General features: G+C 40.3%; 1 protein-coding gene across 2 annotated transcripts; it reads right to left on the bottom strand.

Moving 5' to 3' along the window:
- Nucleotides 1-600: 600 nt before the first annotated feature.
- On the bottom strand, nucleotides 601-23,863 carry tie1 (tyrosine kinase with immunoglobulin-like and EGF-like domains 1). Of its 2 annotated transcripts, XM_086268700.1 has the most exons (24): nucleotides 23,591-23,863; nucleotides 22,355-22,651; nucleotides 22,087-22,194; nucleotides 21,835-21,990; nucleotides 21,117-21,248; nucleotides 19,222-19,362; nucleotides 18,961-19,089; nucleotides 18,354-18,499; nucleotides 15,586-15,730; nucleotides 15,340-15,504; nucleotides 14,655-14,795; nucleotides 11,432-11,734; nucleotides 10,725-11,015; nucleotides 10,215-10,411; nucleotides 9,986-10,132; nucleotides 9,836-9,899; nucleotides 9,568-9,678; nucleotides 7,076-7,266; nucleotides 6,714-6,827; nucleotides 5,934-6,004; nucleotides 4,895-4,935; nucleotides 1,989-2,085; nucleotides 1,788-1,887; nucleotides 601-1,604 (listed from the first exon to the last, which is right to left on the bottom strand). In XM_086268700.1, the coding sequence occupies exons 1-24, from the start codon at nucleotides 23,652-23,654 to the stop codon at nucleotides 1,533-1,535; spliced, it is 3,423 nt and encodes a 1,140-aa protein (XP_086124826.1). In that variant the 5' UTR covers nucleotides 23,655-23,863; the 3' UTR covers nucleotides 601-1,532. The 2 variants fall into 2 exon arrangements, with proteins under 2 accessions (XP_086124826.1, XP_086124827.1); XM_086268701.1 differs by lacking the exon at nucleotides 11,432-11,734.

Here is a 23,863-nt window from a genome sequence, read left to right as displayed (position 1 = left end):
GTGCTGCTTAGCTTTGCTTGTTTCTATTGACAACTGCTTAGATGGACCAGATATCTAAAATACGCCTGTCAGCAAGTCAGGGGAGGTCCCATGTTTTTAAAAAGTCTGTTGCCGTGCTTTCTTTTTCAGTTACCTTTTTATAAAAACCCAGTTTAAGGTGAAACCTGCAGCTGGTTAACAAGTAAATATGTAATTTTTTTTCAACACAGGCAAACTATTGGATAACAGAAGTAGCTGTAGACAACCTAAGTTCAAAGGTCAGATTTTTGAGTAATATGGTATAAAAATAAATCTAGGGCCACTGCTGTTCCCTTGTTACACATGTGCCATAGTCAGGAAGCTGGCAGGCTTTTACGATGTTTGACAGTTCTGTGCTTGTGGTTGGTGTGTAAAGGAAACCCAGTGACAGATCAGCTCAGTGCAGGCAGCCAGTGTTCCTGAGTTCACTTTGGTCCCCAGTAGCCTGGCCTCTTCCCATCATCTTAACTATTAAAAGGGCCAGCACACCAAAATAATCACCTCTTTCTGAAGTTGAAAAAAAAGATCAGTTGCACAAAATTGAACTACGACAAAAGGAATTAAACTACTTGTGGCGATGAATCCAGTCACCACATAAAACCTTTATTAAGGAAACCAGTTAATGAACAGATACTGTACATACTCACAGAGTGGATTATCGTCGGTGTTACATTTTTATAATGTTAAAAAAAACTACAAAGGTTACTTCTCTGTATTACTTGTAGGCTTCCAAATAATTTCTCTTGCGATGGAAATTTGCATGCAACACATGAAATCCATCATAGTTTTTAAATCAGTCTATAACTCTGATTATATTCCTATAATAGGAGAGTTTGATCTATTAAAAATGAGGCAAGTATATACAGTTACATCCATATGGCAGTGATAGGCAAATAGTAAAAGCACAAAGATGACAGCGTAAAGCTACTTTTAAGTGCTACATTGGACATCTTTCCATCACAATTGATTGTCTTGACACTTGAGCGGCGTTGAGAACTTGTCGTGTCTTATTTGACAGCACTGTCTTTTTCTTTTATTTTCTCTCTGTGAAAAGATGTTCTCCATTTTGAGAAATGGAGGGGAAAAGTCCAGCACGGACACCCCACAGACCCTGTGGTGTTTCAGCAAGTCACATAGCTCCATATCAGTGCTCAGAGAAAAACTTCCATCATTATAACTGCTGGAAAAGGAAAAGATGGAATGCTGTATATGTTTCTCTAAGACTTTGTGTCTTCTTTCCTTTTTTTGTGACAGGGGTTCATAGTTCCCACAAGGTTAGTAGCAGACACATCTATCCATCAAGGACCCAGCAGTACGCCTCTTCTCCTTACACCTGTAGTACTTCCAGACAGTGTCCTTTCACAGTCCTCCATCTATAGCTGGGTGGTTGAAGTAGAGCGCCTAGTCCTCCTGTCTTGACGCCTAGTTGGTGGGGGGTGGCAGTAACGTGGCAGCCTCCCTTGTGATTTTCTCTTGGAGCTTTGTGGCCTGCGAGGGTCTGGGGGGGCTGGTAGTCAGGCCTCCTCGGCTGTGGCATCAATCCCAGCATAGGTGAAGTTCTCAAAGAGAGCCATGTTCACATAAGCCTGAAAACAGATTAAACCTCATGATTAAGAAAGTGAATGCAAGTGAAGTGTCTTACTACAACAACAACAAAAACCCTGTTTTAGCCCACATTTCTAGTTCTGTTTTTTATGCCCAAATAATAACAACAGGATGTTTTTCTCTATTCTTCCCTTTCTACCAACATAATGCAAATGAAGCCTTACCTTCCTGGCCTCCTGCATCCTGTTGAGCTGCAAAGAGATTTGGGAGAAGGGGGGTCTCTCATAGGGCCGATCTCTCCAGCACTGCCTCATTAGCTCATAACTGGAGACAAACATTAACACAGTGATAAATATGGTAAAACCCAGTGCCATAATGGGCTGTGTAATTTGATAATCACTAGCTATAAGATACAGACTACTTACACCTCATCATCACAGTTTTTGGGCTTCTCCATTCTGTAGCCTTGTGGCAGTTTTTCATAAAGCTCAGCACATGTCATCCCACAGTACGGTGTGCCACCTGAAGCACATACACACAGAACGTCATAGAACTTGAATAGGACAACGTGGGACGATGTGTAAAATGTCAATTAAAAACACTCTCACAGACCCGTATTTTATTTAATATTGTCTCATTTTGAATTTGATGGCAACACCACATTTCAAAAATGTTTCAGGGATATATTTATGTATCACTGTGTAGCATCTCCGCTTCTTTAATTAAACAAGAGTCTGTGCACTGAGTAGAGCAGCTTACTGGCTTTTGGGAGAGGGATGTTGTCCCATTCTAGTCTGACATATGATTCTAGCTGCTCAACAGTCCTGGGTCTTCTTGGTCATTTTTTTTCTTGTCACGGTGCACCAAATATTTTGAATCGTTTAAAGGTCTGGACTGACGGCAGCTCAGTTCAGCACCCAAACTCTGTGCTGTTGTAATAGCTGCAGTATGCGGCTTAGGCTTAGCTTGCTGAAATATATAAGGTCTACCTTTAAAAAGATGCTGTCTGGATGAAGCATATGTTGATCTAAAACCTGTATACATCTTTAATTAATGACACCTTTCAAAATGTTTGAAGATCACAGGCATCCAGCATTGAGTTTTGACCTTGTCCACTGTACACAGAGATTTCTCCAGATTTCCTGAAGCTTTTGTCGATGTACTCTATTATGTACTGTAAATCAGCGGTCCCCAACCCCCAGGCCACGGACCAGTACCGGCCCGTGAGTCGTTTGGTACCGCGCTGCGAAAGTTGTGGCTCAGGTGTGAAATTTATGGTTTTCAGGGGTTTTATTGGTTTTTATCGTTTTTATCATTAACTCGGTTTCCCTGGGTTTTTTCCCGTGTGTTATAAATAAATCGTCTTCTTTTGTTACCAGTACTGGTTTTATATTGTTGTATTTATCCGCGACACCTTAGAGCATAGGTGTCAAACTCTGGCCCGCGGGCCAAATTTGGCCCGCAGCCTAATTATATTTGGCCCGCGAAGCCATACCAAATTATTATTAGAGCTGGCCTACTGGTATTATACAGCTAATATATATATTGTTTAGTATTAAGCTTTGCTTGTTCCATATTCAGTTTTTCAGCAAAACTTGTTTGAGTCCATAAGAAAAGATTCATTCTTATATCTAGAGGAAGATTTTTTTTTTTTCAATAAATATTAACGTCAGCCCGCGACTTTGTTCCAGTTTTGAATTTTGGCCCACTGTGTATTTGAGTTTGACACCCCTGCCTTAGAGGCTGGTGTGTGAAAATATTGTCAGACATAACCCGGTCCGTGGCGCAAAAAAGGTTGGGACTGCTGCTGTAGATTATACATGGTTCAAAGTCTTTGCAATTTTACACTGAGTGCATTATTCTGAAATTGTTCAACAATTTGTAGACACAGATTTTTACATCTTTACTTCTAAGAAACTCTGTCTGTGTAAGGTCTTCTTTTTACACCCAGTCATGTTACAGTCATGTTGCTAATTAAACTAATTAGTTATAAAATATTCCTCCAGTCATGTCTTTGTAGTTCAACTCAAGTTCTAATATTTAATAAAATAGTAAAATGCTACAGCTTAAAAATGTTGATATTTGTTCTATATTCTACTGTGAATAAAAGATGAAATAAAATTTAAAATGACTGCCTTCTGCTTTTATTTAGATTTTACACAATGTCCCGACGTTTTTGCAATTGAGGTCGTAAAATGTTTTCTTGAAAAAATGGCTGCTGTAAAACTGCACATGTGACTTAAATAACATCACCTGAAGACAGAGGTCCTCAGCTTTGACAATCCCTGAATATGAAAACACATTATGAAAGTTCTAAAGAATTCTGAGTCATAACATTGACGCAGGCAGTAGCGGTTTTAGATACGGGCGACACGGGCGGTTGCCTGGGGCAGCATCCCGGGCATCGGCAAAAAAAAAAAAAAAATAAATGCTCGTACTCATGCTGCCCCGACGTCAGCCAGCGCATATTGGGAATGGCATAGGCACCGATTGGTTTTCTGTCGCCCATTTGTTGGGAGTAAGGGCATCAGAATCAATCAGATTCAATCAGAATACTTTACTAATCCCTAAGGAAATGTTGTGGGTTACAGTTGCTCCAAGAAGAAATGGTAAAAAATAGCAACAGTAACAGACTAAACTCCAAACAATACATTATGTTACAGATTTTACTATTAATTAGTCATTGTCAATTGTTGATTTGTCCAGTTCTCATTGTATGACGAATTATGATGGCTGTTTGGTGGCCGTTTGCATACTATGCATACTCTCCCTCTCTCTCTTCATATGTGTTTGTGTGTGTGTACAACAGTTTTATGTTAATGTACAATCCTTAATATGTTTTGTGTGTGTGTGTGTGTGTGTGTGTGTGGGGGGGGGGGGGGGGGGGGGGGGGGGCAGAGGGAGTGTTCGCCCAGGGCGCCAAACAGGCTAGGACTGCCACTGGACGCAGGTCTATAAGGGGAAGTGTACTGGTTTTGTACTGCCTTTTAAACAGTAACAAAGAGGAAGCATAAACATTATAGTATAAATACAATTGATTATGACTGCAAACTTTATTGTTGACTGTGTGGTTGGTCGTCACGTGTATTTACATGCACATATGTGTTTACACATGTATGCAAATGTAAGTCATCCTGTTTTTCATTTGGTTTTAATTCAGATCATTTATTTTTTTCTTTCCCATAGACCCTAGAAAGAGCAGATGCTTCATTACAAACAGTTTATGGGGATTCAACTTTTGTTAGCCTGTCACAATGTGGCTCTGACATCTGTATTAAAAATATAGAAGTAAATGGTGTAGTTTCTGCACTATATGAGGCTGTATGCTTACCTAAGCTTACAATTTCCCAGAGAAGAACTCCAAAAGACCATCTGTTAGAGAAGATACAAAGTTAAGACACAAAGCTTAGTAAAACTGTAACAAAGCTTAAACAATTTAAATACTGGCTCTTGGAAGCATTTTCATGTTTCTTTTTGTCGATCATATCTTTGTTGATTATATCTGGTGCCTTGCAAAGCAGCTAGCTGCAAAAATATACAGATTGTAGATGACAAAAGATTCTGAAAGATTCTGATTATCATGCTTTTACAAGCAATATAGATACCTCTTACTCAAAATGGAAGTATTTAACACAACCACAAACATCAAACAGAATAACAGGAGGATATTTGATTATTTAATTGTTAAAATGAAGATTGTTTGTAAAATGAACGCAGAAACTTAAGGGGAACCGAGCGTCAGAAAAACAACCTCTTCCCTGCTATCTGATTAGCAAATTTCTCTTCAGAGAAATACCACGGCTTTCATTTGTCACAGAACAGTGTGGTAGATCATATGAGCAGACAAGTGTTGTTCGTGCCGTCAGCCTGTCCGTTTGTTTTGTTCGATTTCTTCCCCGCAGCACGTTTCGCGACGTCTCACATTGTGTCTCTTACAAATGTTTACAACTCTCTGGCCCTCTGAGCAGCATTCACACTTTTCCGTTGGCCATGCTGCACTCTCTGCTGTGTATAAATAGGTTCCAGTTGACATGCCAACGTGTCTGTCTGCCTGCTAAGTTGTACCCAGGGCTTCCTGATTGTGCTTATCAGTTGTGCAGCACACTATTATCACTCCACCAGTGACAGACGGATGATTTGTTGTTTTCTGTGGTGAGGCACTTTGTGGCATGTCTAATCAAAACTTTACTAGGAGTAGTAGCAAATAAGGTTTCTGAAGATATTAAATAAGAAATAGAGGGAGGAATTATGATTATAAAGACCTATGTATTGTAATACGGAAACCATGTTTTTCAGGAAGTGTTTGTGAACCACTTTACCAATAGTTCTCATTTCATAGCATATTAGTAAAAAAAATGTAAAAAACTTACACATCACTCTTTGTTGTATAAACACTGTAGTTCAGGGACTCAATGGCCATCCAGCGTACCGGCAGTCTCCCCTGAAAGTGAAGCAACAACAGATTCATGTCAAATCTTGCAGCTTTGGTGTGTTATGGCATGTTTTAATCTTGTTCTGACATCATTTATGTTTGAGTATTAAATAAAAAAGATGAATGCATGAAATGATAATAAGAAAAATAGGGTTTAAACTGTATTATAAAGTGGTGCCACATTACATTATTAAGTCTATTGCCCATTACAGTAAGATGGTAATCTGCTCTACAAACACTGCACGTGCTGGAGTTTACAAACCTAAACATGACTGCCCTCTGCAGGCGCTCTATTATTGTGAAAATTAGTGACTGTCTGAACAGTATTATACCATTAAAAACAACAAAAACAGCTGAAATTATAAAAAAAAATAATAATAACAACCTCTTATCCCCTTGGACTGTTTCATTTGATCAGCTTGATATAATCTTTTTAGCTAACCATATGTGAGTTAATGCAGATCTACAGATACGCTGACAGCCTAAAGATATGGCTTTATGCAGTCACAGACTGCAGCAGCCTGCTGATAAATGTTTTGCTGTACAGCTCCTTTGTCTTCTGCCGTTTTCAGCATGTGAAAGGTGAGAACAACACATGCAATCCACTCTAATAAAAGGAAAAAAAGGGGGGGGGCAACATCTAACACTGCTTTGTTTTAGTCTCAAGCAACCGGTGCTTTCTGCAAGGCTAAACCAAAACATAACCCCCACCACTCACCATTGTCTTCTTAACATAGACTTCCTCACCACGGGACAGACCGAAATCTGCTATCTTAGCCACAAGATTGTCCCCAACAAGAACATTCCTCGCTGCCAAATCCCTGTGGATGAACTAGGACCAAGAGAGCAGAGGAGGGGAGGGAAGCGGTGTCATGACAAAGATACAGATACAACAATTTTAAGCAAAATTAAAAATGAACCTGTAAACAAATCTGAAAAAAAAAATCTAGTTTTAGGTCACAACTTCATGCAAAACTGAGACTTTAATCAGATCTAAGATCATTTGTTCAGAAATAAAAAAGCACCATCACCAACAGGCACAAAACAGCAGCTAAGGTTGCTCATCCTTCCTCCTCCTACCTGTTTGTCACTGAGGTAATGCATCCCATTCGCAACATCCACAGCAAACTGCAGCAGCTGCTGGGAGGTGAGGGTGGAAGCAGTACCGTGCTCTTTGGCAAAGGCAGGGTCCGTCTCCAACACCCGACTCTTCCTCAGGAAGTCAAGGAGGTTACCATAGGGGGCGTATTCTATGGCTATGTACAGATAACCTGGAGCAGACAGAGAGACAGATGGACTGATATCTCTGTCAATAAGAAAAGGCCATGCCACCTGCTAATAAACATATTACCTTCCATCTGTGCAAACTGCTATTGGCTCAGACAGACCATTTTAATGAAATTGTATTATTTTTACAACATACTATGACTTTGACCTTGGCTGACTCGCTTGGATTTGCCTGGAAAGAGACCCAGCTACAGCTTGTACTGGGCTTGACCTTCAACTCTTTGGTCTTTGACACAGCAGATGTACACCAGACCTTTTGTAAAATCCTCACAGAACTCAACCAGATGGCTGAAGCTTTGCTAATAGATTACAGCTTCCAGCCAGAGCCAGAGTTCCTACAGGCATTTGTAGTTGTTGGAAGAGTTTCATGTTGATTTCACTAGGACCAGGGACAGTGCCAACACAATTACTAAGTACCATATGTGAAAGGAAAGAATAACGGGTTTATGGGCAGAGTGGTCAAAGAACTGGAACATAATACAATTATTTTACTTGTGAGTTACAAAAGCGTCTGTTAATCAAGCACATGCCATGTTTCTTGCAAAAGAAGAGTTTCTCAATATGGAACGGTGACAGGTCATCTGCTCCAAAACCCCCATCACCTGAAGAATAACCAAGCTCAGTAAGAATGTGAGGTCATGTTAGTATTAGCACATAGCTGGAATAGAGAGAGAGAGACTGCTATGAAAGCTCTGTGGAGAGGCGTGACCTTTTCGTTCAATCGTTATCTTCTACTTTTAAGAGTATATCAAATATCATCTGAATTTATTCCCTCCTCTTGTGTTCAGTAGCTCAGCGGTGAATTCCTTCCGGACACACCTTGTTTTTCTAGTACAGGAGGAGAGCAAATTTGTTCCAGATCTCAGTAAGACGAGATAGGGTGAGAGCTGAAAACGACACCATAATCTCTCCCTTAAAGACATTAAATGCAAAACTGACAAAAAGTCAAGTTTGTGTTTCCTCTTCTAGCCAGCGACTTTTCTTTACAGCTTTCCTTTCAAAGGAAGTGCAGTTACACAGACAGTAGCAATACTTCCTGCCAATTAGCACTTTTTCTTGATGACCATTCGTCGAAATCTTCTTTGATGTTAAAATTTTTACTTGCTCGCTCTCCTCTCTCCCCACTTTCTTGAAACATTCCTCCCTCCTGACCTCTTTTCCCTCGTGCTCACCCCCTCCTTCCTCTGTTGCTCTTTCCATGAAATTAAATGAAGAAAACACTCGAGGTTTTCTTTAAATCTTTTCAAGTATGTGTGCTGCATCTGTGTGCACATGCATGTTCATGATTATTAATCAAGGGTGTAAACAAAGAAGAGATAAGGTCTGCAGAGCTAAGCGCTACTTCGAAGCGAGCGTTTATTTTTTCAAGGTCGACTTGTTTGTAACAAGAGGTGCACAGAGGTGCTTCTCATGTGCTTCCAGTCTTTGATCAAACAGAAGTAATTAAATGATTCAATTTAGAAGACACTGGCGTAAACTGATACTTCGAGGTAGGGATCATGAAGGAAACCTTATACAAATACATTAATGCATGCCACAGCTGTTTGGTTGTTAGGCGCGCGGACAAATCAAACACATGTGATAGCGCAAATGCTTCTGGCAGGCGAAGATTATTTCGTTTGGACACATTCTGGGGTTTTCCAGGTGCAGATGACAGAGAGTCAGATGGGACGGGCGTATCTGTTTGCATCTCAAGTAAGAAGAATTTAAACTGTTCAAGTACAGCGCTGCATATTAAGAAGGAATGAGCTGAATAAGGAATCTGCTGAGGGTACAGTTTGTTGAACACAGGCTTTTGTATAAGATTACATTTAAATCTTGATAAAGATATAAAGATGCTGTATATTAGCACCATATTGTTTACCTATTTCTCTAAAGAAAACCTTCTTTAGGCTATTTGAATCTTTAGAGCGATTCTAGGTGTGTTTTCTGACACATACCAATGTATCTATCACGCAGTTTGGTATATATTCTACAGATGAAATCACACCAACAACCAAACTAGATGGTGTATCTGCTTCCACGAGAAGTGACCAAACATCATCTGCTGAGGAAAGTCATATTGTATGGTTGTTGGGTTTCAGCTGGATTTGTTTAGGGAAACATCAGATTGTTGATGTATAGATTTCTGTAGTATACAGTTTATACAACCTGGTCACTAAACTGTAAGGCAGTCGTATACTTGTGACACTGAAACAGCAGTTTGTTTCACCTGTGAATTACTGTTCCCGAACAGCCAATAGTGCGTCAATGCTCATTACAGCCACTAGATGTTGCTCACTCACCTCTATTTTCACAGGCTCCTATTAAGTTGATGATATTGGGATGCTGGCCTAGTTTACACAGGACCTCCAGCTCTCCTGCAAAGTCTCTGTGGTCATTTTCTGAGGCAAACTCTGCAGGAAGAACAACATGATGGGCATTGTTAAGCAAAGTGCAAGCAAAGCAGTATTTGAAATGAAAATTACACATCAGAATGCCGTACGGTGTCTTAATGTTATGTCTAACGACTATATCTGTATCAGTTTAATGATAAATGTGTGGCTCAGATACCTTTCAGCATCTTGATGGCTGCGCTCATTTTGTTGCCGTCCTTCTTGATCATGGCTTTGATAACCTGTTATTGAAACCACAGTTAGCTCAAGTGTTGCGAAGAGAATGGCAACCACAGGGAACACTGCAACGTTCAGAAAGTCTAAACACCTGGCCAAAGTTTCCCTCTCCAATGACATCTTCAAACTTTATGTTCTCCCACTCAAGGATTGGATAGGTGAGGGGCTCTGGCGTGGGCTTTGGCCTTCGTGTCAGGGTCAGAGTTCCTGAGTTAAACTGCAGAATAGTTTCCTCCCCCTGGAGATATAAACAGTGTATAGTCAGCAAAATAATTTCTCTCAGTGGCTGCAAAGTCAACCGGAATAGAATGAATGCTCACCGATCCAGATTGGTAGGTAAACGTGCGGCGACGGTTCAGCAGCGTCTTCCTGATGAAGAAAAGAGCCAACAGTGCCAACAGTATAGTCACACAGGTGACAGTCACTGAACCCACCACCGCAATTAACAGCTGATAACTGTCAGTGGGCTGGCCAATCACATCCAGGGTGGTAGGGGTAAAGGTTGGAGAAGCTTTTTCTAGCATTGGGAAAAAGACAGAGTGAAAAAAAAGAAGAGGAGAGAAAGAAGATTTAAATACGGGGGAGATAAATATGGAATTTTGGAAACATGGAATCCATGTGTGGGTGGTCTGGTCAACTGGAGGAGCCAACCAAATACAGTAGTGAAGAGGTTGGACATAAGATTATGAGGTCCCATATTTGAGACTTAAAATTTATCAAAAATATCAAACTTAAGAATATAACACAGTCTCATTTGGAACCTTTTGCCTGTTGCCGTCTATATTTTACCTTCTATGTGACTTGATCATTATGAGGAGCTTCCTGCTTACCATCCCCCTGTGTCTTTGCCTGAACATAGTTGCTCCACTCTCCTGGCACTTTAGAGAAAGCCCTCACTCTGAATTGGTAGACTGTGCTGCCATTGAGTGCCGTCACATCTTTGGTGGTCTTGTTCCCATCGTCTGTGTCCACCCAAGGGTGGGGGCTCACCTGGCCGACTGGCTGGTACTCTATGATATATTTAATGATACCTCCATTTGGGTCGTCAGGGGGCTGCCACTTCACCTGAATGGCTGACATGGACAGAGGCACGGCCTTGACGTTGAGTGGGGATGATGGACCTTAGATACAGAAACATTAGAGCTGTTACAATCAATCAAAAATAATCTTTCTTACCACACATTCTGAAATCAAGCAGGTAATCTAATCCAGACACTTCAAGACTGGTTACTTGAGGAACGTTTGACTATTAAGGATTTAAAAGAATCATATGCATAGATTATGGCTTTACATCTATCAGCTGCTATTTCCCCCCCTTCAATTTACACACAACTTCTGGGCAGAGAGAGAGTTGCTAAGTAAAAGGCGAGCTCCAAATACAGCTGAGTGTTTAAACCAAGGCTAAAACCTATAGGGCGCAATATATTGCAATACACTTAATGTTGTGCCACAAGCTGCGAGAAGTGAATGATGAACTGCTTTACATTTTAAAACTTCTTTGCAGCTTTTTTTTCTCTAACCAGCAGGTTTTAGTTACCCTGGCTGTTGATGTGGAAATGGTAGCGTTTGGAGGGCGGGCCCTGGCTGCCACAGTTGATGAGGCGCACCACCACAGTGTAGTCTTGTTGATACTCCAGGTTGTGGAACTTGGTGGAGAGCACATTGAGCAGGGTGTCAACCTCCTGAAGTTTCTCACTGTAACGTGGCGGCCCGAAGAGCTGCACTAAAAAGCCAGTGGCTCTGCCAGCATTAATGGCTTTGCTGCCGGGTAATCGCCAACGTACAGTAACATTGCGGCCTTCCACCGAGCTGCTGTCAATCTCAGGTTGAATTGTGGGCTCTGCAGCAACAGAGAACACAAGATGAGCTGTGGGGACTACGATCTATTGGTACACTTTTTGGTAACACTTTATATATAATATGAAACATTTCACTGTAATTAAATGGACTTCAAATGTATTGTGTTTGAAATTAAATTGTGATTATATTATATTTACCAACAAATACTTAGAGTGAGGTGCACAAGAATAAGGAGGTAATAAGTTGGGATGGATGTTCTATTGTTCAATTTATAAATATATTATATACACACTACTGGTTTAGGAGCACCCCAATTTTTCCACTTATTTATTGCAATTCAAGTCATTCAAGTCCAATGAATATGCCAGAGGTTTTTTTTTTTTTTTAAAAAGGTAGGGCTACTCAAAACTGAAAAATAATGTACATTTCAGAATTATACTGTAAGGCCTTTTTCAGGGAGCACAAAATGGGCTACCAATTTAAAACTGTTCTGCAGCAATGATGGTGGATTAAGCACTGAAAGCTGGTGCTACTAATTCCGCAGAAACTCTGACAGGAAGAGGTGTGGCAGACCCAAAGCCACAACTGAATCAGAGGACAAGTTTCTGAGAGTTAAAAGTTTGTGTGATAGACAGCTCACAGGACAACAGCTTCAAACACAGCTTCATATTGGTCGTAGTAAGCAAGTCTCAGTTTCACTGTGAAGAGAAGACTTCAGGCTGCAGGTTTGACAGGACGAGGAGCAAACCATTGCTAAGACGTGAGAATAAGACAAAGAGGCTTGTCTGGGCCATGAAGCACTGCCATTGGACTATTGAAGACTGGAAGAAGGTATTATGGACTAATGAATCAAAATTTGGGCAGCATGGTGGCTAGCACTGTTGCCTCACAGCAGAGAGTTTGCATGTTCTCCCCATGTATGCGTGGGTTCTCTCCGGGTACTCCAGCTTCCTCCCACAGTCCAAAGACATGCAGTTAGTGGGGTTAGGTTAATTAGAAACACTAAATTGCCCATAGGTGTGAATGTGGGAGTGAATGTGAGTGCGATTGGTTGTCTCTGTCTATGTGTTAGCCCTGCGACAGATTGGCAACCTGTTCAGGGTGTACCCTGCCCTTCACCCTAAGACAGCTGGGATAGGGTCCAGGCCCCCCGTAACCCTGAAAAGGATATGCGGAAGCAAATAGATAGATGGAAGGATGAAATTTAAAATTTTCGGTTCATCACGCAGGATCTTGGTGTGCTATCAAGTAGGCAAAAGGAGGGTTCCACAGTGTGTGGCATCAACTGTCAAACTTAGAGGAGGAAGTGTGATGGTCCAGGGTCGGTGAGTTGTACAGAGTGAGAGGCACCCTGAACCAAAACGGCTACCTACCCGAGTGGTAGGCCATGCAGAATCTATCTGTGCCATGCAGAACAAAGCTGTGTGTGTGTGTGTGTGTGTGTGTGTGTGTGTGTGTGTGTGTGTGTGTGTGTGTGTGTGTATATGTATATGTATGTTTCAACAGTGAAAAGTTAAAAAAGGAGAACAGTTTATGCACAATCATATTTGTAAATTCAAAGGGAATATTGAATAATAAAACATCTATCATGCAACCAATATAATGAATATTAAATAAAGATGTAAAAAGGCAAGATTAACCCCCTCCATAATATGGCCCGTGCCCTTTACCTCCATACTTACAAGTTAGACGGGGATATATTGTTTTGTGTTGGATTTTTTCACTACAAATGAATTTGAACCCCCTAATTCTAGTGCACCTGCTTTGTAAGTAACATAATTACATTATAATTTCAAATAAAATAATTTAAATTCCATTCCATCACAAGGGAATTAAGCTGAATTAAGTTGCAGATCATATTTTAGTGTTACCCATGTATCCTAATTGATGGATGATTTTCTTGATGTTAATTTGAGTTTTCACAGAAATGGGGTGAGCAGCAGTTAGTTTACAACAGCGCTAGCTTTAAATAGCGCTGTGTTTGTCTGCTTTCCGCCCCTCAGTTATATTATATATAACAGTTCTGTAACTGTAACTTCGGTCGTTGCTGTGCTTTTTTTGGAAGTCGAATTTCCCAGAGGAACCCACCCGAGGGATTAATAAAGTTCTATCTTATCTTATCTTATCTTATATGGACCTCGTTACTCTGTCCTTTTGTCTGTGATTAACCAGCTCAGAATGCTATATTTTCCCCAAAGGTAGACTTCAAGTCCCTTTATGGCAGTACATTTCAAAATAAAATGGACAAATGGCTAAGATAAATCCAGTATTTGTTGATGCACAGTTTTATTTATTTCATTTTCCATTCCAGTTTTTGACTTAAACATTAATGGAACGTCCTCAGTCCAGCCAGGAGAATCTATTTAGTGTTGCTTTTCCAAAATTTACACTAATGTCAATAGTTTACGTTTGTGCAAGAGACAGGCATAAACTATCATCAACAGATCATTTTAGATCCATTTCACACGCGGACCTCAGACATTGTAAGAGACTCAAGCTTAGTAGAACTACGATTAACTGCACTTCAAAACACTTTTTCATGTTCTTTTTTCTGCACTTGCTCTTTCTAATATGCTCTCTCCCTCTGCCCAGCCTTCACTTAGGAATAAACCTGCTATTGCTTCTTGAATACAGGTTGTTACTGCTTTAAACGGGGTCATGACTTCTAATAGGCCGATAAAAAAATTACACTTTTTAATACCTTCTATGGTATTCCGTTTTTTGTTGTTGTTGTTGTTGTTTTTAAAAGAAACACCCATAAATCATTCCACTTGCATTTTTCTATATTTGCTCTAAACTTGAGTCAGGCATGGGAAAAACACTTCACTATTACACTAACCAGACTTAAAATAATTGAGCTCGCTTAAGTTCTGTGGTCAGGAAAATTGATATTTTTTCCCAGATAAATATACACATGTCCAAAGTTTGTGTGGTCTGTAAAATTTATCTGCAGGTCTCACCAGGACAGTCGGTCTCCATTATGGCTTGCGGCCCCGGGTCCCCCTCTCCTCCTTCCCCAGGACGACTCAGCTGGACACGGACGTAGTAGCGTGTTGAGGGCTCCAGGTTCATAAGTGTGATAGGCTCTTTGTCACTATAAACTGAAAGGAAAATTGACTTAGGATAGGCTGGTGAGCCAAAGTTTTCATTCATTTTTAGAGTAGGATTATTAAGCAGAAACACAGAGTGTCTGAAGTGTTTTAAATAACATTACACACATACACTTCAACACATATGTTTAACATTTGTTGTCTTTAGGTGGGGGAAAAACAGATGTGAACTCAAACTTAACGGAACACGATGTCCAGTCTCTGAGAAGATCTCTTTTGTTTATAGACCCGATTGGGGTGTTTTTTTTAACAAATACAATTTGTTATTTTTTAACTTTTTTAGATTTTCCATTGAGAACAGTTTTTATTTTAAATTTGTGCAATCTGTTGTCCTAATCATGCTTCTTGCTTTAGCTAATACATTATATCTTTGGCTGAACTGAGAGTGTGTTGAAATAACGGAGATTTACGCAATCTTTGTTTTTGTTGCTGCAATGCAATAAAAGAAAAAGTAAAAAAAAAAATTATCTGTGATTGCTCTTCTTTCTGATAAAGACTGACTGCATGACTACATGAATATGTTTTTCCCGTATACCTATGATGGAGGACCACAAGTCTTCATTTTTATTCTCCACAGGCTTATAGAGGACTCTGATTGAGATGATGGGGCCATCTCCCACAGAGGTGTACACTGGCATCACCAGCAGCTGCTTGCTTCTCTTTTCCAGCAATTTGGGAGCAGTAATGGGCATCGGGGGCACTGAAAAGAAGCAGGATCTTTTTTTATTATTTTGAAATTCACCTGTCTGTACAGAACTTTAAAATGTCGTAAATCACTCACCTTTAACAGTGAGGGTGAATTCACGCGAGTCCTGGCCTCCATCGGTGGACACCCTGCACTCCCACAAGCCTTCTTGTTCAGCGCTCAGGTTAGGGATATCAAATTCAGCAGTGCTCCTGTTTGAGTCCATGACAGTACGAGAGGCCTGCAAATACATGTGTAACACAGGGAGGCAATGAAATATGCTGCAATATTATTATTATTTTTTTTTAGATCCAACTGCTGGGATCATTTTGACTTTTTCCAACACTTTGAGAAAATTCTGGTGGTCAAATTTTCCTTTTCTTTTTTTTTTAAACAGTGTGTGTCTATTATCAAGGAAACAGCGGAGAAACAATAACACAGAAACTGAACATATCACTTAAAGGCAAAACATGGTGACTGCTGCACTGTGGAGTGATACAGCCTTATCTGGTTGGGCCATTGTGCTGCTGACTTCCTCAGAACATGACTCGAGCTTGCATTCATCGGGCTTGACATAAAAACAAAGTTTAAACCCCAAATAAAAGTTCTTTCATTCGTTCTATTTTACACTTTCTTTACTTTTTAGAGAGAGACTTTACAAATTTAAAGAAACAGTTGGACTTGTTTGAAGACTCTTCATAAATTTTTTTGCTCGATTACACTAGAACAGGGGGCAGCAACCTTTAACACCCAAAGAGCCATTTGGACCCGGTTTCCACGCAAAAGAAAACACTGGGAACCGCAAATATTTTTTGACATCTAAAATGCAGATAACACTATATATATTGTTTTTCAGCTTTATGCTTTGTGTGAACAAAGTTGTGTTGCTTAAGAAATCCATGAAGCGCTACAGAGAAAATTACATTTTATTTATGTATTTAACACATTTTGAACTCTTAAAGAAATATAACAAAAGGAAAGACACCCAGCTGAACTAAAATTCTGCCTGAATATGTATTTTACCTGGTTAATGTGTGTGGCGGGGCGTGGTCTGCAGAGCCGCTCCAGGGGAGGCGGACGCACCTGAGTGGCACCCGCAATCACGCCTCGCTGCCTGTGCAACAACGTCTGTTGTTGGTATGTGTCTGAAAAGCTACAGCCGGCTGTATGCGTACAGCAACCGTGTGTGAAAAGTGGTCAATAAAGAGATGCTGAAAAGCGTGTTCATGGAAACATCGTCGGGTCTGCCGTGATAGGTTTACAATGGGACTTCTGCTCCTGAACCTCTGCGCACAGCGTCTGGAAATCGACCGGGGCTGTACGAAGTCACTTTCATCTTTACGCAGGACTGTAAGCTGTCATCTGTGAGGCGTGAGCGGTGTTTGTTTTTAACATAATTCACGGTTGAGAATAGCTGCTGACATAAGGTGGCTCCGAAGATCCATAATTGGCCTATCTGGGGTTGAAAGTCTCTATAAATGCACGGCGTTTGGGCGAGCATACCGGCTTCCGCAAGTGCGACGCTTATTTTGAGCGATGAAAAAAATAATATAATTTTATTTTTATATTTCAATATCACAATAATCTTCCAATTTAGAACTACAAGTTAAAAAAGAAACTAATACAATTAATATATAGCTGGCCAGCTATGTCACTTTCTATCACTGAAGCTATCCGGCCCTAATTAATCTTAGCCTGGCTAACCAGGCCTACATTTTTAGTTAATTTTGGTCCTAAATGAATAAATCTTTCCTTATTCAGTATAATCAGAACTGATTATTTCCACTTGCACAGTCCATATTTGGGAGAATGGCACTTTTTGAGGGACTTCAATGCCTTTTTCCAGAATAGAGCAGGCATTAGTAACATCAGATGGCGATGCCTAGGTTGCGGTGGGCTACAAAGCAGCTTGCAGATGTGCAAAAAATGTGGGAAAGCTAATGCTACAGTCACACTACAGGAAAGTTGTTAACCACAACACAAGCCTTGCATCGAGGTCTGTGACCACCCGCAGTCAGTTGCTATCTTCAAAGTGGATTTGGGGTGATAAAATGACACGATAAGACAGAGTCGGTCTGCAGTCAGTCTTTGGGACTAAATGGGTTTGGGTTGCTCTTTATACAGTAAATAACTGTGACAAATTAGCAAAAAAAAAAACCCAAATACGTTACCATCTATTGCAAATCTGCTGCCATCCACTTATGAAGAAATTAATATTAAACAGAAATTCTCATTAACTGCTTACATTTCGTCCAATCAGAATCCACTAACAGTGACGTAGTTGCTGTAGTGATTTAACTGCGAACAGTTTATTTAGGAATATAGCCACAATATAACCATTTAGCAACTAGTTGAGCTGAGTCTCCTATTGCAGGCAAAAAAAAATGGTTTGCAAAGTCTTGGCATGCAGTCTGTGTTTACTAATTAGGCAGCAGTTATTTGCAAATGTTCAACAGTGTCCAACAGTGATTGCAGTCACTCTGATTCAAACCATGATAGTTTGGAGGCATGGTTCCTCCAACTGGATGACTATTTAGTTGCTGCAACTACTTGTAATCAGCTGCTGAATGGAAAAAAAAATCACTGTAATCACCAAGCAAACACATCATTTTCCTGGTCAACAGAGGTTGCTGTACTGCTTTTACCCTAATGTGACTGAGCCATTAAGCAGCTCAAGCAAGAACTTGGCAAATATCATATAGTAACTTAGATGAATGTGTAGAAGGATATCAGGTGAACCATTAGCTGATATGGGCCGACACGGAGGTCTGCCAAGATATTCAGCCTGAACTAACACTCTTGTATTCAGGCTTACTGTGAGGTTTCCTTGCCGGAGTGCTGCTGGCAACTGCTGGTCTTCCTACCTTAAGTACTGTGCTGTCCAACTTTCGCAACTCAATGCTGTTGTGACTGGGCAGGGGGTTCCCTGTGGCTGAGCAAAGGATCATGGCTTTGGAGTTGAGATTCAACTCCAAATGCCTATCCAAGTCCAAAATCTGAGGAGCCCAGTCTAAAGATGTAGAGAGAGAGACGGGACAGGAAACGAAAAGAAAGGAACAGCAAAAAAAGACAAAAAAGTATGCTTCACTAATGAGCACGGTAAAGAAAGAGATCATAACAGCAGCAACTCTGCTTGTAAAAACATTTATATAAGTACACCCGTTGGTCAAATTTTGAAATCACATCCCCTAGTGGTTGTACTTTTTGTGTGTGATGAAATAGGAAAAATACACTTTTGACAAATTCAGGTGCCAATACAAAGGCTGTGTGACCCTTGGCATTAAAAAAGGTTGCACATTCAAGAGTAACTTGTTCAGTTAGATCATTCATTATGGTTTGTGTGTGGTGTGTGCAACAGTTTTATTAAGTTGCATAGCTGGTCTATATACAATATTTCAAGAAGAATGCAAATAATATTGAAATAGTGAGAAAAAAAAACGTGCATATCACTGTAGCTGTTAAGATACCTACCAGACCTATCACAGTGCTGTCCTCTCCACCCTCTGGGACACTGGCATCCACTGAAACGGCTGCAGACGCCTCCGTTCTGGCATTTGCAGCTAAACTTGCAGTCTGGCCCATACATGCCATTATGGCAGGCTGACAACAGAATAGAAGAAAACAAAACTTCATAGTGTGAGACTCGATAAGGTCATTATTGAAACTCCATTAAAAGAAAATGTCATAAAAAAAAAAGAAAACACATGATCTTATTTAAATTATGTATCATACCATTCTCACAGTGGCTCCCAAACCAGCCACTGGCGCAGGAACAACCATAGGGGTCTGGTAGGCAGAATCGAAGCCCCTTGCAGTTCAACTTGGAACCACATGTCTCCTGGCAGTTTTGACCAAACATTCCTTCTCTGCAGGCTGCAAGTCATCAGAGAAAGAAAAAAATTACAAATCTGTTTGTTTAAATTCCTCATGTTTTGTGGTATCATGCCTTAAAACTCTGAAACTCTTTTTTTCTTGGTTTCACAGTTGCATTAAATGTTTTACTGTACTGCCAAGAACTTCAGAATTTGTAGAATATGCTGTCTTCAGGTATCTCTAGTGACAGATTTAAATTCAGTGTACCTCATGTGTAGTTTTCTATCTATAACTATAACGGAGCTCAACACACAAGACAATGCTGGGTGAACTTCACCAAATAGAAATGAAAAATGATCATGAACAAGTTAGGAAATTTATGTTTGTTCAATTATGTTGAAAAGCCTGTTCATTTGACCTTAAATGGAGCCACGTTTATGAGGAAATGCATTTATGAGTTGAGCAGCAGAGTTGAGTATGTGAGCTGCTCCCCTGTAAAAACTCCTCTCTGCCAATGCCAGAGAAGACCATCCCATCTTGAAGGACAGACCAAACTCTGTCCTTCAAGATGACAGCGCTCACCCGTTCAGAGTGGGCTTTATAAGAGACTCTAGAACTTGTGAGTTGAGAGGATGGAGCTACCCGCCTGCACTCCTGACCTCAATTGAACAGCTGAGAGATCAGCTTGGGTGTGCTGTTAGTGCCAGAGTGACGAGCAGAGCCACACCGGGACTTGGAGATAATACTGGTTGAAGAATGGGATGACATCCCACAGCATGAGGAAGAGGATTTTTCATGGACGCAACTCACGTACTCAACCCTTCTGCTCAACCTTTTCCTTCCAAATGTAAAAAAAAGATTTATATGTTTATATTTTGATGATCTACTAGTTTTCTACCAGTGGTTAATGAGTGAACTCATTTTAGTGTGTGTTTACAATATAACATTTAGTGAGTTCTTTTGTTCTTTCTGATTGGTTGATGTATGAAATCAGATGCTTAGTTAAAAGCTAATCTACTTCATTCATGCATAAGTAGTATGAACTAATGCTACATAGTTTCAGCAAACTGATGTGCCTCTTGCTAGATGTGCTTTTAAATATAATAACCCTAACAATAAAGTGCATACAGAAAAACATGTAGCACAAAATAGCTACCGCATACAGATAATGACAGTAATGGAGTCTATGGCTATTTGTGCATTTGAGAGTACGTGACCCAAGGTGCTTTCCAGAATACACAATCTTTTGTTAACCAGTGTCATTTGCACAGAGGCTGATTAGTGATACAAACACCATTAAAACATCCATCACTCTAATGGCTGCTTAACTTTCAACTCAGGTAATAAATCTAAGACTACGTACAAGAAATTTCGACTCAAAAGCTTGCATCTTTTCTCTAAGAAGTCAAAGTAACATCGCTTTGATCCTACAAGGAATAATTTACTCAGAACAACAGCGTTTCTGCGCAAGGCTATATTACTGCCTCGGCCTCACTCGATCAGCCTAACGCGGTTGCCAGTGTTTTTGCTGATTCATTTTTCAACCTTAGGCTCCACAGTCTGTCTGTCTCTTTTTGGTAGTGTTTATGTTAAGGAGTCAGACTGCGAGGCTTTGACTCTGATTGTGCATATTTATACCAAATGTGTAAGTGAGTCAACATAATTCATGTGACTTATTAACACTGCTTTTTCACCTTGCACACCCTTTTTGTATTATCCTCCTCTATCTCCCTTTTTATTGATCTCATTCACAAACAGAAAGTTCTCCTATACAATACTGCAGATGCAGATGTTTGCCTGAGTAGAGTACAAACCTGTCTCACAGTGTGTTCCCATAAATCCTGGAGGGCAGATACAGTCTCCGTTCACTTCATGACACACGCCACCATTAAGACACTCTTGACAATCTCTGATACAGTTAGGACCCCACTTCTGACTGGGGCACCCTGCAAAGAAACACATATTCTTTACTTAGAACAGCACAGAGACTTCAAACAGCTTCGATAGCATTTATATGTATTTTGCCTTTTGTGTGTTTTTTAAGCACATGTGACCTATTTAAATGAAAAAAAAGGATACATAGTACAGAATGCATGCTAAATGACAGTAAAATGTGCATCTGGTGGAGACAAAAAAGAAAAAGCCGGCTGCAGGTGGAGGGTGGGGATAGTGTTAATGCTGTAATTTTTCTTTGGGGTACTGAGATAAAGGAAATGACACAAACATATGTGCTGCACATGCCTTGCCAAATAAGATGTGCAGATGTAGCCTATAGTGAATTCACAGTTTAGGGTAGGCTAGTATTTAACAGTAACTTTCCACAAGCTTCCATATAAATAGAAAGATTTTGAGCTGGGGAATCTTGTGCATCTCAATCAGTCAAGCAGAACGTGCACTGAGTCAACCTTAGCATGTCTTGTGTAATTCTTTGTGAGTTCAGCTGCACATCTGAGCCAAAAAATGCTACAAAACCCTTGATTTAATCTGACACCGATTGATTGTGTGTGTTTGTGTGTGTGAGACCCAACAAACCTCTGACAATGAGCCTCATCCAGGCACCGTTGAGAGGGGTGTCTCCAACGTAGCTGGCACTGTAGATACCTTGATTGTCAAGCTTTACATTCTCCACCGTTAGCTCAACAGTTTCATTGAACATGTCAATCCAGTGTGTCATATAATAGTAGTTTCCTGCAAGAAACAAGCGACAACATTAATGTCATTGTTTGAGCCTGCGTTTGCACAAAAATGTCCTTCCTCTGTACCGAGTTGCATACGTTGACTCACCGTTGTACTTCCAGGTCACATCTCTCCTTTGGGGGTTGAGCAAGTGCATAGTGAGGTGAACTGTCTCACCTACATTAGCAAGTAGTGTGAGGGAATTTGGAACGAAATCTGTTGTAAGGAACAAAGAATCTGTTATTGTTTGTTTTGTTTTTTTAATGGCACACCCTTGAAAGTAGTTGCATTTAAACATGTATTTCATGCATAATGGATTTAAGCAATAAAATAAATCTCTCTGAAGAAAGTCTTGTTTTTTGAAGTGCAAACACACCGTTGTCAAGGTTGTTAATCATTGTGATCTTTTCAACTGGGGGAAAGTCCTGAGAAGATTCACAGTAGAAGATGCCAATGTTTTCTAGGCGACTAAAGTCTCTGGCCACAACCATTTTATTTCCGGACTTGTGCATTTTATATTGTGGGACACTGGAGAACATGAGGATTTTGTTGTCCTTCTTAATGTCCAACTTAGCCTGGGCAGAGTTGCGCTCTCCATTGATACAAGAGATGGAGAAGTTCTCGGGTGTTCTGATCATGGCTGCAGAGAACATGGTCAGGTCGATCACAGCATCTGTAAAACAGAGCATTAGTCATTCTCTGATGTAAGGCAGCAGTGTGAGTTTTTTTTAATCATGTGTAACAAACCTTATTTAATTATTCAGAGAGATGGAGAGTTGTCTTTTCAGGGGGGAGACCCATAATTTTTAATCAGCTGTTAAGTGATTCACACAGTGACAGAAAATACATACACTACATCTTTACATATTTTTTTCAATTTGTATTGCTTTTCCCTAGAAATGTACACATTACTAAATTACTCCATTGTCATCTTGGAGCTGTTAAAGTTCTCAGTCGTTAGCAGTGTGGAACTACTGTTTCATTCCAGTTTTGATCAAGTGTCAGATTTGAAGTTCTGCATTAAATTAAAGATGATTGTGTCAAGTTAGTTTCATAAATTTCATAAAACTCGTCTATCAGACACATGGAATAAATATTGAATCTAAGGGAAAAATTGTAACTCTTTTTTTTCTGTTAATAACGCCTTGTTTTCATATTGCGTTAAAATGGGGAAGATCAACGAAGATTAACGAAAATACCGATTGGGGTTTGGGTTCAAACATAAACGCCTCTTGAAGTGATTCATTAACAAAAGTGCCAAATCCAATAACATGAGTTTGCCCAGCATTCCTTCTCCCTGGTATGTGAGCCCCAAATCCACAGAACAATGGAAGGAAACATGGATGAGCTCCTTATTCCCTGAGGGTACATAGATCTACGCGCTGTGCTGACAATCGCTCTCAGGCAATCGAAAAAAAAAAGCTTAAAAACTATAAGTGGATGAAGGTTGCGTTATCTCTGTACAACTTGGACGTTAGTTCTTTCATCCCCCCCCCCCCCCCCCCCCACACACACACACACACACACCGTTAATATAAGATTTCTCGAAAATGTTGCTCCATCTGTAAGCTACTCGCTACTCAGACAGGTTTTGAAATAGTTTCACTCTTACCTGATAAAGTAAAGAAGCACAACGCAAACACCCACAGAATCATCTTGGTATTTGTAATCCTCATTGGGGAAAGCTGGAAATCAACTGCCGGCGTGTGATTCTTTTCAGGGTGAGCTCTGCATCCAAAACGGTGACGCTGCGTCACGACGGTGCGCTTTTTTACGCATAACTCGTCGAAGCCTCCAATTCTCCCGTTCAGTTTGTAAAATCTCGTCGGTAACCAGCTGGTTTTAGGAGTTCACTCTACTGTCACTCTAAGCAGAGAGTGTAACT

The sequence above is a fragment of the Aulonocara sp. 'chitande type north' Nkhata Bay genome, linkage group LG17, assembly GCF_057382095.1.
Source record: "Aulonocara sp. 'chitande type north' Nkhata Bay isolate Kocher_YH1m ecotype deep benthic linkage group LG17, A_spYH_male_GT1.1, whole genome shotgun sequence".
Lineage (NCBI taxonomy): Eukaryota > Metazoa > Chordata > Actinopteri > Cichliformes > Cichlidae > Aulonocara > Aulonocara sp. 'chitande type north' Nkhata Bay.
The sequence above is the reverse complement of the archived record's forward strand: the minus strand, read 5'-3'. Positions and strand labels throughout refer to the sequence as shown.